The 18,682-nt window shown below is 44.6% G+C and overlaps 1 protein-coding gene across 1 annotated transcript in view; it reads left to right on the top strand.

Moving 5' to 3' along the window:
• Positions 1-18,682, top strand: part of cdh17 (cadherin 17, LI cadherin (liver-intestine)) — a 180,142-nt gene that overhangs the window by 93,858 nt on the left and 67,602 nt on the right. The window contains exons 11-13 of the mRNA XM_072251931.1: positions 3,377-3,453; positions 5,465-5,656; positions 17,430-17,674. Coding sequence (XP_072108032.1) covers positions 3,377-3,453; positions 5,465-5,656; positions 17,430-17,674 — 514 coding nt within the window. The remainder of the gene's footprint in view (positions 1-3,376; positions 3,454-5,464; positions 5,657-17,429; positions 17,675-18,682) is intronic.

Here is an 18,682-nt window from a genome sequence, read left to right on the forward strand (position 1 = left end):
AGTGCAGTGGAACAGAGGGATCTGGGAATACAGATACAAAATTCCCTAAAAGTAGCATCACAGGTAGATAGGGTCGTAAAGAGAGCTTTTGGTACATTGGCCTTTATTAATCGAAGTATTGAGTATAAGAGCTGGAATGTTATGATGAGGTTGTATAAGGCATTGGTGAGGCCGAATCTGGAGTATTGTGTTCAGTTTTGGTCACCAAATTACAGGAAGGATATTAATAAAGTTGAAAGAGTGCAGAGAAGGTTTACAAGGATGTTGCCGGGACTTGAGAAACTCAGTTACAGAGAAAGGTTGAATAGGTTAGGACTTTATTCCCTGGAGCGTAGAAGAATGAGGGGAGATTTGATAGAGGTATATAAAATTATGATGGGTATAGATAGAGTGAATGCAAGCAGGCTTTTTCCACTGAGGCAAGGGGAGAAAAAAACCAGAGGACATGGGTTAAGGATGAGGGGGGAAAAGTTTAAAGGGAAGATTAGGGGGGGCTTCTTCACACAGAGAGTGGTGGGAGTATGGAATGAGCTGCCAGACGAGGTGGTAAATGCGGGTTCTTTTTTAATATTTAAGAATAAATTGGACAATTACATGGATGGGAGGTGTATGGAGGGATATGGTCCGTGTGCAGGTCAGTGGGACTAGGCAGAAAATGGTTCGGCACAGCCAAGAAGGGCCAAAAGGCCTGTTTCTGTGCTGTAGTTTCTATGGTTCTATGGTTTCTGCCTTCACCACCACCCGCCGTCAACCAATTCCACACACTCACCACTCTGCGTAAAAAATACTTACCCTGACAGCTCCTCTGTACCTACTTCCAAGCACCTTAAAACTATGCCCTCTTGTGGCAACCATTTCAGCCCTGAGAAAAAGCCTCTGACTATCCACACAATCAATGCCTCTCATCATCATATACACCTCTATCAGGTCACCTCTCATCCTCCATCACTTCAAGGAGAAAAGATCAAGTTCACTCAACTTATTCTCATAAGGCATTCTCTCCAATCCAGGCAACATCCTTGTAAATCTCCTCAGCACCCTTTCTATAGATTCCACATCCTTCCTATCGTGAGGCAAGCAGAACTGAGCACAGTACTCCAAGTGGGGTCTGACCAATGTCCTATATAGCTGCAACATCACCTCTTGGCTCCTAAACTCAATCCCACGATTGATGAAGGCCAATGCACCGTACGCCTTCTTAACCACAGAGTCAACCTGTGCAGCAGCTTTGAGTGTCCTATGGACTCGGACCCCAAGATCCCTCTGATCCTCCACACTGCCAAGAGTCTTACCATTAATACCATATTCTGCCATCTTATTTGTCCTACCAAAATGAACCACCTCACACTTATCTGGGTTGAACTCCATCTGCCACTTCTCAGCCCAGTTTTGCATCCGATCAATGTCCCACTCTAACCTCTGACAGCCCTCCACACTATCCACAACACCCCCAACATTTGTGTCATCAGCAAATTTATTAACCCATCCCTCCGCTTCCTCATCCAGGTCATTTATAAAAATCACAATGAGTAGGGGTCCCGGAACAGATCCCTGAGGCACACCACTGGTCACCAACCTCCATGCAGAATATGACCCATCTACAACCACTCTTTGCATTCTGTGAGCAAGCCAGTTCTGGATCCACAAAGCAATGTCCGCTTGGATTCCATGCCTCCTTACTTTCTCAATAAGCCTTGCATGGGGAACCTTATCAAATGTCTTGCTGAAATCCATATACACTACATCTACTGTTCTTCCTTCATCAATGTGTTTAGTCACATCCTCAAAAAATTCAATCAGGCTCGTAAGGCACTTTGACCTGCCTTTGACAAAGCCATGTTGGCTATTCCTAATCATATTATGCCTCTCCAAATGTTCAGAAATCCTGCCTCTCAGGGTCTTCTCCACCAACTCACCAACAACTGAAGTAAGACTCACTGGTCTATAATTTCCTGGGCTATCTCTACTCCCTTTCTTGAAGAAGGGAACAACATCTGCAACCCTCCAATCCTCCGGAACCTCTCCCATCCCCATTGATGATGCAAAGATCATCACCAGAGGCTCAGCAATCTCTTCCCTCGCCTCCCACAGTAGCCTGGGGTACAGTACATGTCATCTAGTCCCAGTGACTTATCCAACTTGATGCTTTCCAAAAGCTCCAGCACATCCTCTTTCTTAATATCTACCTGCTCAAGCTTTTCAGTCCGCTGTAAGTCATCACTACAATCGCCAAGATCCTTTTCCGTAGTGAATACTGAAGCAAAGTATTCATTAAGTACCTCTGCTAACTCCTCCAGTTCCATACACACTTTTCCACTGTCACACTTGATTGGTCCTATTCTCTCACGTCTGTTGGCCAAAGGGCCTGTTCTGTGCTGTAGTGTTCATGTTCCATGTTTTTCTGTAAGTTCTATGTTTTAAGTGCATGCTTGGCCACTTTGAGGACAATTTAGGGCCAACAACATTTGAAGGACAAACTGGTCACAGATTTTGTGAAGGAAACTAGTGAACCATATTGACTTTAGTGATGATTTCAAGGCCATCAGCTCCTTGTACAACATTTATTTAATCACCAAACCTGAAGCTAAATTCCCTAGATGACATGGTAAGATATGGAATCGCGTCTCCAAATCGATATTTGAATATTCATCTGGTTTGTAACCAGTGTCTCTGAAAGCCCAAAAGTTGGTAAAACCCCTATCAGGTTAACTTGGTAGAGTGTTTTTATTTTTCAAGGGTATTTTTCATGGAGCACTCAGTAAATGCACTCCTTACACACTCTCACACTCTCTTTCTCACACACACACACACACACACACAGAGAAAACAGTCTTGCTGTCGTGCTGAGTGTACACACTTCCCCCATTATACCGAGCTGACGTGCTTGGTTTGGCTTTATGGTGCCTTTCCTGCCATATACAGCACAATATTCCATTTCTTTAGTCATGGGGACATGTAAATGGGTATATGTTGTTTGTATACTGTTTTAAGGTGGATGTCTCTGTTTACTTTGTAATATGATTGTAACTACATTGTGAGGTGCATCATATTCTCATCTCGTTCATAGCCTTTAGTTAACTTTGTGGGTAATTAAAGGTGGGATGTCCTGATGCCTATCAAATGGGGCTCATTGTCCTCGGTAGAGGGGGAAGGGGATAGAGGGAGGGGGAAGGGGGAGGGGCAGGAAGGTGAGGGAGAAAGATTTGTTTATTGTAAGTTTGATTTTTGATGCACCTAACAAATACACTAGCACTAAAGTGCTAAGTGACTCCAGCCATTTTTTCCCTTTGGTCATAACCCACATATCTAACATTGAGAATCTATTTTAATCCAAATTTAGACTATTTTGTAATTGCAAAATCTTATTTTTTTCTAGGACTAAGCACCGAATGCCTTGTCAGTATCTCTGTTATTGATATCAATGACAAGATTCCAATCTTTGAACAGCCACAGGTAAATATTAAGCCAACACAGAGTCATAGAGTCATATTTAATGTCTGAACCATTTAGGCACAGGAGATTCTGCTGGAAATCCAGAACACACACAAATGCGGGAGGAACTCAGCAGGTCAGGCAGCATCTACAGAGGGGACGTTTTGGGCCAAGACCCTTCATTAGGATTGAAGAGTCTCTTCCTCTCCATAGGTGCTGCCTGACCAGCTGAGATCCACCAACATTTAATGTGTGTAGCTCTGAAATATTTGCTGGATTATGAAAGGTGCTGGATGCAGCAGATTTATGTGGCAGAATGTGGGATTTCCTCTCCTCTTTCCCTTTCTCCCATGATCCACTCTGCTCTCCTATCAGATTCCTTCTTCTTCAGCCCTTTACATTTTCCATCTATCACCCCCCAGCTTCTTACTCCATCTCTCATTCTCTACCCACCCACCTTCCCCCTGACCTGGTCTCTCCTATCGCCTGCCAGTTTGTACTCTTTCCCCTCCTCCTACTTTTTTATTCTGGCTTCTTCCACCCCGCTTCCAGTCCTGATGAAGGGTCTCAGCCTGAAATGTCGACTGTTTATTCCCCTCCATAGATGTTGCCTGACCTGCTGAGTTCCTCCAGCATAGTGTGTGTGTGTGTGTGTGTGTGTGTGTGTGTGTGTGTTGCTCTTCTGACTGTGAACTGTATTCCCCATACTTCAAATGTCTGGCCATATTCTCCTCTGACCGAATTCAAAACATCTTTATTGAAGCACGTTTTGTTCCATACGTGATCAATCACCTCATCCGATTTGTTGATTTGGAAATGCTTCAATATAGAAGACTCAACATAAAGTTATGGGTGCCATGGTAGTGTAGTGGCTACCATGATGCTGCTACAACTCAGGGCATTGGAGTTCAGAGTTCAATCCCAGCATCCCCTGTACGTCCTCCCCCATAGAATGCGTGGCTTTTGTTATGAGGATCTACCCCTTAGTAATAATGACCAGAGTGACAGAGAGAGAATCTGTAATTACCGATAAGTATCTTTATTGTCTCAACAGAAAAGCACGTGAATTCACACAACCAAACACCTACTTGCACACCTACTGTTTTTCTGACCCTCCATGAACAAGCAAAGAATAGAAGAAGTTATATCAGTAAAAGGAGTCTATGGTAGCCATGTGTTCCTCATTGTCCCCCACCTGACCATGGGGTCCTCCACATCCACAATGGTAGGAATCCAGTGCTTGCAGTTACCACTCTTTTGCATTTGAAGCTCCTGACCCTTATAGTGTTCCCCATCAGTTCAAATAATGCATCTCCATTCCATTGGCTCAAGGTCACATGAGCTTCCAGGGTCACCTTCCTTTTGGCTTTGGTCCAGGGCTACAACCAGCATTGTTCTTTGGCCTCTGCTCCCAGCCCCTGACTGCTTCAAACCAATCAAATCATGTGACCCAGGCACAGTCAGATGAGATTACAGACTGCTTCTCCTGCAAGCCTGCCAGTTCACATGGTAAATAGTTACTCATCTGAGAATGGTCTCAGGATTAGCAGGTCATTGCTGGATCTCGTCATGTCCACATCCAATTGCTCTGATTAGATCACCCCAGAGCAAGAATCGACTCAGTGTCCGCAAGGTGGTGGGGGGAAGGGTTGCAAGGACAGTCTCACAAAATGGCTGCCTCCATCTCATTCAAGTACATGTCAAGAGCAAAGACAATTGGTTTGTCTACTTCCACTGTCCTTGATTCATTCGAATTCGCTGATTTGTAGGCTGTAGTTCTTTCTGGCCAACAGTTTCCTCCAGGTGCTCCGATTTCCTCCCACAGTTCAAAGATGTACCAGTTAGGAGGTTGATTGTTCATTGTAAGGTGCCCTGTGATTAGGCTGCGGTTAAATCAGGGGTTGCTGGTAGTGCGGCTTGAAGTGACAGAAGAGCTTAATGTGCGTTGTGTCTCGAAATAAATAAGTGAGTTGTTATTGACCGTCCATGCACATTGTTTTTATCTAATGTTTTTTGTGTTTTGTTTTCCTAGTATGGTCCAATCGTCTTAAACGAAACCGTTCCTGTAGGTAACACACTAACAGTAATTCAGGCTACAGATGATGACGAGGCTTTCACGGGCAGCTCTTTAATACTATACAACATTGTCGACGGTGACGAAAATGGAACTTTCAAAATAACAACTGATGAAAGCAACAATACAGGATTGGTGAAGCTGGTTAAGGTAAAGGAATGAAAAAAGTCACTGCTTCTGTTGTTCATGTTTAAAAGGCCGATTCTTTGATGTACTGTACCAATTTTTTTGATTGGATGGATTAAGTCCTGTGAAACTCATTGAGTATATTTAAAGCAGTGGTTGATCAGTTCTTGATTAGTCAGGGTGTCAAAGGTTACGGGGGGTGTGGCAGAGGCTGAAGAATGGGGTTGAGAGGGATAATAAATCAGTCATGATTGAATAGTGGAGCAGAATTGTTCAATTATTCCAGTTAGCACCCCTCAAAACCCTCTCTATCTATTAACCCAGTCCCTGCACTATAAACACTTTAAACCACTTTTTATAACGCTGTTAACATTGTAAATACATGCTGCTGTTTATGATAGGTCATTAATAGTCAGGTAGTAAGGGTATCAAAGATTATGGGAGAAGACCGGGGAGTGGGGCTGAGGAAAGAGAAAAAGGATCAGCCATGATGAAATGGCAGAGCAGACTCGATGGGCCAAATGGCCTCATTCTGCTCCAATGTCTTATGGTCTTAATATCAACCATGATGGAAATGTAGAGCTGGTTTGATGGGCTGAATGGCCTAATTCTACTCCTCCGATGGTCTTATAGACCTGATATAGTTAGGTGGCCCAGTATGGTATTTAATCTATTGGCTCTGGATAAGACTATAAGACCAAAGATATAGGATCAGAAATAGGCCATTTGGCCCATCAATTCTGCTCCATTATTTGATCATGGCTGATTTATTTTCCTTCTCAAAACCATTCTCCTGCCTTCTTCCCATAACTGTTGACACCCTGACTTATCAAGAACCTTTCAGATTCAGATTTATATTTATTTATCACATGTACATCAAAACATACCATGAAATGCGTCACTTGCATTAACAACTAACATGCCGAAGGATATGCCGGGGGCAGCCCGCAAGTGTCTCCACTCATTCTGCCGCCAACATAGCATGCTACAATGCTTAGCAGAACAGCACAGAACACAAAAATCGACAAAATAATAGCAGTAAATCAAACCCTGTCTTTCTTTTCTACCCCCTCAACCCCAAACTCCACATACACAGTCCTGTAACTCCAGAACGCCAGCCTCTGGTGAACTCGTGGATTCACAGGCTTGGGGCTCCAGCCATTGTGCCTGTCTTCTGGACTTCAGAGTATTTAATATCCAAGAATGTACATGATATAGGACCTGAAATTCTTACTCTTCACAGACATCCACGAAACACAGAAAAAAAACATTAGAGCCCCAAAGCCCGTCCTCCCAAAAGCATCAACCCTCTCCCTCTCCCTCCCCCCCACTCGCTCCAACAAAAGCATTGACCCCCGCCACCCACCATGCAAGCAACAGCAGAGCCCCTGGAAACCATGATCCAGAGTCCCGGACATCCCACCTCTCTCGGAAGTTCCGGGAGTCTCCCGCATAATAATAGTGGCTCCCTGATGCCCGCAAATTATATACAATATCACGGAAATCAATTTTTTTGAGAGCAAGCGAGAGAGCGCGTGAGAGAGAGAGCAAGAGCAAGCAAGCGAACGCGCTTGAGAGTGCACGAGCGACCACGAGAGAGAGAGAGAGAGAGAGAGAGCGAGCGCGCGCCATGGCAGAGTGTTCCAAAAAAAATATAAAACGTACGTCACCCCAGACTACACTAAAGTGTACCCCTGCCTAATAGGGGTCAAAATAATGACAGTGTTGCTCGCTGCACTGTTTGCAACAGTGACTTCTCTATTGCCCATGGTGGGTTAAGACTGTAAAAGACATGTTGAGGTGAGTTTAACAGGTGTTGTTCGTTCATTAGCATAGCTAATGTTATTTAAACTAGCTGGCTAGCTGCTAAGGAGCTACTCTATTGCAGACATCCCACCTCTCCCCGAAGTCTCCCACAAATTGATGGTGCTACCTCCCTGAAGTGAGTTTTTGCAGGGTTGGATGTCTGGAGTCCATCAGAACGACCGTCCATCCCAACACTTCGACATCTCAAAGGCTCTCTCTCATCAGCAAGGGAGAGAGATACATTTCTCCTGCAATGACAAGGTGGGAGACCAGTAGCTTACTGTTCTGATCTGCCCTGTTGCTTGGCCGAGTTCCTTGACCCGAGGACCAAAAGACTCTCACTCACTATCGAGAGAGCGAGATCGCTCGAGTACAGGGGCATTTGACAGCAGCACGTACCACCTGCTGTTTCGATATTTCAATCACCCACAACATTTCAATCAATGACACCAGTGAAGTACGGGCTTTTTAGGGTCCACAGGGCCACACCGTGAAGATGCACGTCTTCCAGGTTGCACGTGGACTCTGAGAACAAGAACACACCTCCCATGGGCATTCATAGTTTGAGCTGCAGCTGTAGATCACAGAGTACGACAGATGTGCGAATGTCACTCCACTCCAGTCATAAGCACAAACGTTATTCGACCCTTTAAGAAGGGAGGAAGGCAAAAGAAAAGAAATTATAGGCCATTTGGCATAACCTCAGTGACTGGAAAGTGTTGGAGGCCATTATTAGATTACGAAGACACACAGTCCTCTTTTATTGTCATTTAGTAATGCATGCATTAAGAAATGATACAATATTCCTCCGGTGTGATATCACAAAACACAGGACAGACCAAGACTAAAAAAAACTGACAAAACCACATAATTATAACATACAGTTACAACAGTGCAACAATACCATAACTTGATGAAGAAGTCCACGAGTATAGTAAAGTTCAAAGTCTCTCAAATGTCCCACATCTCACGCAGATGGGAGAAGGAAGAAAAACTCTCCCTGTCATGCTGACCACAATCTGATTCTGAGTCATCAGAAAACTTCAAGCTCTGATCAGCTCTCCGACACCCAGTACTGAGCGCCATCTCTGTCCGAACGATTCGACCTCCTTCTCGGTCGCCAAAAGCAGGCAAGGCTGGGGATTTTGAGCCCTACTCTCCGAAAGATTCCCGACCACGTAGTAACGACAGCAGCGAACAAGCGTTTCAGAAATTTCTCCAGATGTTCCTCTGTGCTTTCACGTCCATTCTCCATCAAATCAGAATTGTCCACGGTCCCTATTTAACAGATACGATATCATTTTTCACCGGAGAGCTGCGCATGCGCAGGTGCGCTGCCATCTTTTCCTCTCGCCTATTAAGGATGAGGTTTCAAGGTACTTGGAGACTAATGATAAAATAAGTCAAAGTCAGCATCGTTTCTGTCAAGGGAGATCTTGCCTGACAAATCTGTTAGAATTTTTCAAAGAAGTAACAAGCAGGTGGACAAAGAAGAGGCAGTGGATGTCATTTACTTGGATTTTCAGAAGGCATTTGATACGGGGCCACACATGAGGTTAATTAACAAGATAAAATCCTCTGGTGTTACAGGAAAGATAGTGGAATGGCTGACAAACAGGAAGCAGCAAGTGGGAATAAAAAGGTACTTTTTCTGGTTGGCTGCCAGTGACTAGTGGTGTTCCTCAGGGACCCAAATTGGGACCACTACTTTTCACATTGTTCGTTAATGATCTAGATATTGGAATTGATGGCCTTGTGGCAAAGTTTACAGATGATACAAAGATAGGCGGAGGGGTAGGTAATGCTGAGGAAGCAAAGTGATTGCAGCAGGACTGAGACAAATCGGAAGAATGGGCAAAAAAGTGGCGGATGGAATAGTGTTTGGAAGTATATGATAATACATTTTGGTAAAAGGAACAATAGTGTGAACAATCATCTAAGTGGGGAGAAGGTTCAAACATTAGAGGTGCAAAGACCATAAGAATAGGAGCATAATTAGGGCATATAACCCATCGAGTCTGTTCGCTATTCTATCATGGCGGATCATTTTTTCCTTGGGCTTCTCCCCATAGCCTTTGATACCATTAAGAAGCTATCAAATTCTGCCTTAAATACACCCAACAACATGCCCTCTCCAGTAACCTGCGGTAATAAATTCCACAAATTCACCACCCTCTGGCTAAAGAAATTTCTCTGCATCTCTGTTTTAAAAGGATGCCCTCTATCCTGAGGCAGTGCCCTCTTGGCCTAGAATCCCCCACCATGGGAAACATCCTTTCCACATCTGCTCTGTCTTGCTCTTTCAACATTCAAAAGGTTTCAATGAGGTCCTCCCTTATCCTTCTAAGTTTCAGAGAGGACTGACCCAGAGGCATCAAACATTCATCATATGATAACCCTTTCATTTCCAGAATCATTCTTGTGAATCTCCTCTGAATCCTCTCCAATGCCAGCACAGTTTTTCTCAGATGAGGAGCCCAAAACTGTTCACAATACTCAAAGTGAGGCCTCACCAGTGCCTTATAAAGCTTCAGCATCACATCCCTGCTCTTGTATTCTAGACCTCTTGAAATGAATGCTAACATGGCATTTGCCTTCCTCACCACTGACTCAACCTTACTCATTAAGTACTTGATGAGTACTTTGTTTCAGTATTCACTGCGGAAAAGGATCTTGGTGATTGTAGGGATGACTTACAGCAGACTGAAAAGCTTGAGCATGTAGACATTAAGAAAGAGGATGTGCTGGAGCTTTTGGAAAGCATCAAGTTGGATAAGTCACAGGGACCGGACAAGACGTACCTGAGGCTACTGTGGGAAGCAAGGGTGGAGATTGCTGAGCTTCTGGCAATGATCTTTGCATCATCAATGGGGACGGGAGGGTTGCAGATGTTGTTCCCTTATTCAAGAAAGGGAGTAGCGATAGCCCAGGAAATTATAGACCAGTGAGTCTTACCTCAGTGGTTGGTAAGTTGATGGAGAAGATCCTAAGAGGCAGGATTTATGAACATTTGGAGAGGCATAATATAATTAGGAATAGTCAGCATGACTTTGTCAAAGGCAGGTCATGCCTTATGAGCCAGATTGAATTTTTTGAGGATGTGACTAAATACATTGATGAAGGTAGAGCAGTAGATGTAGTGTATATGGATTTCAGCAAGGCATTTGACATTGTACCACATGCAAGGCTTACTGAGAAAGTAAGGAGGCATGGGATCCAAGGGGACATTGCATTCTGGATCCAGAACTGGCTTGCCCACAGAAGGCAAAGAGCAGTTGTAGACGAGTCATATTCTGCTTGGAGGTCAGTGACCAGTGATGTGCCTCAGGGATCTGTTCTGGGACCCCTGCTCTTCATGATTTTTATAAATGACCTGGATAAAGGAGTGGAGGGATGGGTTCGTAGATTTGCTGATGATACAAAGGTTGGGGGTGTTGTGGATAGTGTGAAGGGCTGTCAGAGGTTCCAGCGGGACATTGACAGGATGCAAAACTGGGCTGAGAAGTGGCAGATGGAGTTCAACCCAGATAAGTGTGAGGTGGTTCATTTTGGTAGGTCAAATATGATGGCAGAATCTAGTACTAATGGTAAGACTCTTGGCAGTGTGGTGGATCAGAGGGATCTTGGGGTCCGAGTCCACAGGACGCTCAAAGCTGCTGCGCAGGTTGACTCTGTGGTTAAGAAGGCATACGGTGCATTGGCCTTCGTCAACCATGAGATTGAGTTTAGGAGCCTGAGAGGTAATGTTGCAGCTATATAGGACCCTGGTCAGACCCCACTTGGAGTACTGTGCTCAGTTCTGGTCACCTCACTACAGGAAGAATGTGGAAGCTATTGAAAGGGTGCAGAGGATATTTACAAGGATATTGCCTGGATTGGGGAGCATGCCTGATGAGAATAGGTTGAGTGAACTTGGCCTTTTCTCCTTGGAGTGACGGAGGATGAGAGGTGATCTGATAGAGGTGTACAAGATGATGAAAGGCATTGATCGTGTGGATAATCAGAGGTTTTTTCCCAGGGTTGAAATGGCTAGCATGAGAGGGCACAGTTTTAAGGTGCTTGGAAGTAAGTACAGAGGAGATGTCAAGGGTAAGTTTTGTACGAAGAGTGGTGAGTGTATGGAATGGACTGCTGGCGATGGTGGGGGAGGCAGATATGATAGGGTCTTTTAAGATAGAGTGGTGCGGACAGCCTAGTGCATCTGCAGTTGTGAACTTCCCATGATTCAGGACATTTACAAGGACAGGTGTGTAAAAAGGGACTGTAGGATCACTGGGGACCCAAGCCATCCCAAACACAAACTGTTCCAGCTGCTACCATCTGGGAAGCCGTACTGCAGCATAAAAGCCAGGATCAACAGGCTCCGGGACAGCTTCTTCCACCAGGCCATCAGACTGATTAACTCACACTGACTTGAGTGTACTCTATATTACATTGACTGCTCTATTTGTTATAAATTATTATAAATTACCATGATTGCACATGGAAGATTTAGATGGAGACGTAACATAAAATTTTTACTCCTTATGTATGTGAAGGAAGTAAGAAATAAAGATAATTCAGTCAAATTTCAGGTTTTTCAGGCAAGTTGTTCCCTTAAAGAAACCATACTGACTTTGCCCTGTGTCTCTAAGTATTCCATAACTTCATCCTTTAACAATTGACTCCAGCATCTTCCCAACCACTGAGGTCAGGCTAACTGGTCTATAATTGCTTTTTGCTGCCTTCCTCCTTTCTTAAAGAGCGGAGTGACATTTGCAATTTTCCAGTCCTCTGGCACCATGCCAGAGTCCAATGATTTTTGAAAGATTATTACTAATGTCTCCACAATCTCTACCACTACCTCCTTCAGAACCCTAGAGTGCAGGTCATCAGGCCCAGATGACTTACGTACCCTTAGATCTTTCAGCTTTTTGAGCACCTTCTCCTTTGTAATAATAACCGCATTCACTTATCTTCCTTCACACCCTGCAACATCAGACACACTGCTAATGTCTTCTACAGTCAAGACTGATGCAAAATACTCATTTAATTCATCCACCATTTCCTTGGTTCCCCCTGTTATTATTTATCCGGCCTTATTTTCTAGCGATCCTATATCCACTCTCATCTCTCTTTTATTTTGTTACAGACTTGAAAAAGCTTTTACTATCCACTTTGATACTGTTTGCTAGTTTGCTTTCATATTTCATCTTCTCCCTCCTAATGAGTTTTTAGTTGCTCTTTGTGGGTTTTTTAAAGCTTCCCAATCCTCTATCTTCCTGCAAACTTTTGTTTTGTTATATGCACTCTCTTTTGCTTTTACATTAGCTTTGACTTTCCTTATCAGCCATTTGAGTTTTTTTGCCATTTTAGTATTTCTTTGCTTTTGGAATCCTGCACCTTCCTCATTTTTCCCAGAAACTCATGTCATTACTGCTCTGCTGTCATCCCTGCCAGCATCTCCTTCCAACGTACTTTGGCCAAGTCCTCTCTCATACAAATTTAATTTCCTTTACTCCACTGAAATACTGCTATGTCAGACCATATTGTGATCATTGCCTCCTTCCCATTCTTTTACCTTAAGCTCCCTGATCACCTCTGGTTCATTACATCACATCCAATCCAGTACAGCTGATCCTCTAGTAAGCTCAACGACAAATTGCTGTAAAAAGCTATCTCTTAGGCATTCAACAAACTCACTTTCTTGAAATGCACTTCCAACCTGATTTTCCCAATGGACTTGCACGTTGAAATCTCCCATGACTATCATAGTATTGCCTTTATGACACACCTTTTCCATTTCCTGTTGTAATCTGTGGTCCACCTCCCAGCTACTAATTGGAGGCCTGTATATAACTGCCATCAGGGTACTTTTACCCTTGCAGTTTCTTAAATCAACCCACAAGAATTCAACATCTTTTAATGCTATGTCACATCTTTCTACTGATTTGATGCCATTTATTGTAACGAACAGAGCCACGCCAACCCCTCTGCTGACCTTCCCATCCCTCCGATTCAGCGTGTAACCTTGGACATTCAGCTCCCAACTACAACCATCCTTCAGCCATGATTAGTGATGGCCACATCATCATACCTGGCAATCTGTAATAGTGCAACAAGATCATCCACCTTATTTCTTATACTCTGTGCATTGAGATATAACACTTTGAGTAATGTATTTGCTATCCTTTTTGATTCTGCATCCCTAAAGCACTGATACTCACCTGCTGGCTATAATTTTGTCCTGCCCTTCCTGACGGTCTGACTGCACGCTGTCTTTGCTTTTTTACCATCTGTCCTTTCCTGAGACCCTTCACTCCAGTTCCCACACCCTTCCAAATTATTTAAACCCTCTCCAACAGCTCTTAAAAACCTGCCTGCGAGAATATTGGTCCCCCTTGGATTCTGGTGCAACCTGTCACTTTTGCACAGGTCATACCTCCCCCAGAAGAGATCACAATGATCCAAGAACCTGAAGCCCTGCCCTCTGCACCAGCTTCTCAGCCATGCATTTATCTGCCAAATCATCCTGTTTCTACCCTCACTGGCACGTGGCACAGGCAGCAGTCCACTAATTACTACACTTGAGGTCCCGCTTCTCAGCTTTCTACCTAGCTCTCTAAATTCTCCATTCAGGACCTTTTTGCTTTTCCTTCCTATGTTATTGGTACCAATATGTATCAAGATATCTGGCTGCTCTCCCTCCCTCTCCAAAATGTTGTGGACGCAATCTGAGACGTTCCTGACCCTGGCACCTGGAAGGCAACTCACCATTCCTAGGTCCACAGAGGGACTTATGAGTCCTTGTGCAAGACTCCCAGAAGGTTAATTCACAGGTGCTGAGGTAAAGAAGGCAAATGCAACGTTGGCATTTATTTCAAGTGGAATAGAATATGAAAGCAAGGAGATAATGCTGAGGCTTTATAAGACACAAATCAGTCCACACTTGAAGTATTGTCAACAGTTTTGGGCCTCATATCTCGGAAGGGATGCGTTGTCATTGGAGAGAGTCCAGAGGAGGTTCACGAGGATGATTCCGGGAATGAAGAGGCTAGCATGCGAGGAGGGTTTGGCAGCTTTGGGCCTATACTCACTGGAATTTAGAAGAATGTGGGGGCAGCGGATCACTTTGAAACCTACTGAATGTTGAAAGGAGTAGATAGGGTGGAGGTGGAGAGGATATTTCCTCTGGTGGAGGTATCCAGTACTAGAGGGCACAACTTCAGAATAAAGGGCAACCTTTTAGAACAGAGGTAAGAAGGATTTTTTTTATTAGCCAGAGAGTAGTAAATCTGTGGAATGCTCTGCCACAGACTGTGGTGGAGGCCAAGTGTGTGTGTATATTTAAAGCAGAAGTTGATCGTTTCCTGATTGGTCAGGGCATCAAAGGAAGTGGCGAGAAGGCAGGTGTATGGGGTTGAATGTGATCTGGGATCAGCCATAATGGAATGACAGAGCAGACTCGATGGGCTAAATGGCCTAATTCTGCTCCTATGTCTTATGGTCTTATGGACCCAGTGACCTTGAAAAGAAAGACAGGAAAGAAGGAGAAGAAGAATAAATCTTTTCATGGATGAACTGGAAGACATCATCTGGATCTGCAAACACCTCTGGTGCCATCTTTTCCGATCGAACTTCGGGCTTTGATCTTTAGGATCAACCCCAGACTCACCGACGATGACAAACGAGGGTCTGAAGTGCAGGCCTTGAGCTCCAGACTCACCGTTGCCGGGAACCTGAACGCTAAGTCATGAACTGACTCACAAACCTAAGAAGGTGACCGGCCATCGTGCCTCCTGGCTGCACGGAGATCCAACCCAGGAACACACCATCAGCTTGCTGACCCGGGGGTGCCACCAGCACTCGTCCTCTCCGGTCTGCCAGCCCATTATCAATCATGTCCACTTCACTGGTCTTCATACGCGGAGCGGATGGTGAGGATCCTTAATGATGGAAGCTGCCTTCTTAAGACACTGCCTCTTGAAAACATTTTCAAAGGTCGGGAGAGTTGTACACATGATGGAGCTGAGTGAGTCTACAGGCCTCTGCAGCCTCCTGTGATCCATTTGCCTTGGAGCCTCCATAGGATCAGTCAGAATGCTCTCCACCAGATAACACGTAGAAACTTGCCAGAATCTTGCTGACGTTCCAGTCCTCCTCAAACTCCTAATGAAGTTCTGCAGCATTCCTGCAGCTTAATGTGAAAAAGACTAAGGAGCTGGTGGTAGACCTGAGGAGAGCTAAGGTACCGGTGACCCCTGTTTCCATCCAGGAGGTCAGTGTGGACATGGTGGAGGATTACAAATACCTGGGGATATGAATTGACAATAAACTGGACTGGTCAAAGAACACTGAGGCTGTCTACAGGAAGGGTCAGAGCCGTCTCTATTTCCTGAGGAGACTGAGGTCCTTTAACATCTGCCGGACAATGCAGAGGATGTTCTACGAGTCTGTGGTGGCCAGTGCGATCATGTTTGCTGTTGTGTACTGGGCAGCAGGCTGAGGGTGGCAGACACGAACAAAATCAACAAACTCATTCGTAAGGCCAGTGATGTTGTGCGGATGGAACTGGACTCTCTGACGGTGGTGTCTGAAAAGAGGATGCTGTCCAAGTTGCATGTCATCTTGGACAATGTCTCCCATCCAATACATAATGTACTGGGTGGGTACAGGAGTACATTCAGCCAGAGACTCATTCCACCGAGATGCAACACAGAGCGTCATAGGACGTCATTCCTGCCCATGGCCATCAAACTTTACAACTCCTCCCTTGGAGGGTCAGACACCCTGAGCCAATAGGCTGGTCCTGGACTTATTTCATAATTCACTGGCATAATTTACATATTACTATTTAACTAATTACTATTCTATTACTATTTATTATTTATGGTGCAACTGTAACGAAAACCAATTTCCCCCGGGATCAATGAAGTATGATTCTGACTATGACTAAGTACAGCTACCGGCGTGCTTGCTTCATGATCGCATCAGTCTGCTGGGTCCACGACAGATCCCCTGAGATGTTGATGCCCTGGAAGTTGAAACTGTTCAACCATTCCACTGCTGATCCCTCGATGAGGACTGGTGTGTGTTCCCTCAGCTTCCTCTTCCTGAAGCCCACAATCAGTTCATTGGTTTGACTGATGTTGAGTGTGATGTTGTTCTTATGACTCCACTCAACTAGCAAAACTAACTCACTCCTGTCCACCTTGTCGTCACCATCTAAGATCACCTACGTTTTTTGTTTAGGTTCAGAGAGTCATAGACGAGTACAGCCCAGAAACAGGCCCTTTGGGCCATCTAGTCCATGCTGAGCCATTTAAACCGTGTATTCCCATCGACCTGCACCAGGGCCATACCCCTCTCTACCCCGACCATCCATATACCTATCCAAACGTCTCTTCACCACTTGCACGTCAGCGTAGCAGCTGGTGCGACACTATTACAGCTCGGGGCGTCAGAGTTTGGAGTTCACCTCCTCTGTCCTTTGTAAGAAAGTCTGTGTGTCCCTCCTGTGAGAGTGTTCATTTCCTCCGGGTGCTCTGGTTTTTAATGTTATTTATTTGGAGGCACAGGGCAGAATAGGACCTTCCAGCCCTTCGAGGTGTGCCACCCAGCAACCTCGATTTAACCGTAATGCTATCACAGAACAGTTAACCTTCCCAGTACGTCTTTAGACTGTGGGAGGAAACCACAGCACCCGGAGAAAACCCAGGCATTCTGAGGTGGTGGGGTACATACAGAGACACCTTACAGATGATGTGGGAATTGAACTCTGGACTGCACCCCAGCCTGTAATAACATCACACTAACCACTACACTACTGTGCTTTCCTTCCACAGTCCAAAGGTGTATGGGTTAGTAGTTTAATTGGTCATGGTAAATTGTCCTGTGATTAGGCTAGGGTTAAATCGGTGCGTTGCTGGGCAGTGCAGTTTGATGGGCAGAAGGGCTTGTTCTGCATTCTATTTCTAAATAAAATAAATTTCTACTATCTCTGTTCTTTCAGCCTCTGGACTTCGAAACTCAGTCGAGCTTTGCGTTAAACATCAGTGCCACAAATCCCGAGCCCCTGGTTGATGGCATTTTCTACAACTCAAGCTCGTTCACAGTGCTCCTGATTAATGTGACCAATAATGATGAGCCACCATATTTCTCAGAAAAAATATATCAAACGTGGGTCTTTGAAGATGCTTCTAAAGGAGATTTCGTGCTTAAGGTGGAAGCCCACGATCCAGAAGGTTCTGAAGTGAGGTAATAAGCATCCATCATATATTTATTGAAACTTGGGAGGAGGTGACTCAGATAGTTATCATAAATCATACAGTCATAGCATACAGCACACAAACAGGCTCTTCAGTCCATCTCTAGTCCATGCCAAGCTATGAATCTGCCTAGTCCCATCGACCTGCACCCAGACCACAGCCTTCCACACACCTCCCCGTCCATGTATTTACCCAAATTTCCCTTAAATGTTGAAACTGACCGCACATGCCCCACTCCCACTGGCTCATTCTACATTCCCACCACCCTCTGAGTGAAGAAGATCCCCCTCATGTTCCCCTTAAACATTTCATCTTTCACCCTTAACTCATGACCCCAACCTCAGTTGAAAAAGCCTGCTTGCATTTACCTTATCTATACCCCTCATAATTTTGTATACCTCAATCAAATCTCCCCTCATTCTCCTATACGCCACAGAATAAAGTCCTAACCTATTCAACTTTTTCCTGTAACTCAGATCCTCAAGTCCCAGCAACATGTTGAAAACTACAGCACAGTACAGGCCTCTCGACCCACAATGTTGTGTTGACTTTCTAATCTGCTCTAAATTCAATCTAACGCTTCCCTCCCACATAGCCCTCCATCTTTCTTTCGTCAAAGTGCCTTCCTAAGAGTAAGTGGATCTGCCTCCACCACTACCCATGGTAGGGTGTTCCATGTACCCACCACTTTCTGTGTAAAAAAAAAACTATCTTTGATATTTCCCCTATACCTTCCTCCCAGCACCTTAAAGTTATGCCCCCTGGTATTAGCTACTTCTGCCCAGGAAAAAGTCTCTGGCAGTCCACTCAATTTAGGCCTCCTATCCAGTAAGACATCTTTTTTGTTGAATGTTAAAACTGGCCCAGAGCCTCAGTAAAACAAAAGCTGAGAGACAACACCCACTAAAATTAGCGAACATAATATTGATTACCTTGTTAAAGACAATTGCCAACACCATTAATTTATAAAATATCTTTGAACATTTTAGGCACAAAA

The sequence above is a fragment of the Mobula birostris genome, chromosome 1 (genome assembly GCF_030028105.1).
Source record: "Mobula birostris isolate sMobBir1 chromosome 1, sMobBir1.hap1, whole genome shotgun sequence".
In the NCBI taxonomy this organism is placed as follows: Eukaryota; Metazoa; Chordata; class Chondrichthyes; order Myliobatiformes; family Myliobatidae; genus Mobula; species Mobula birostris.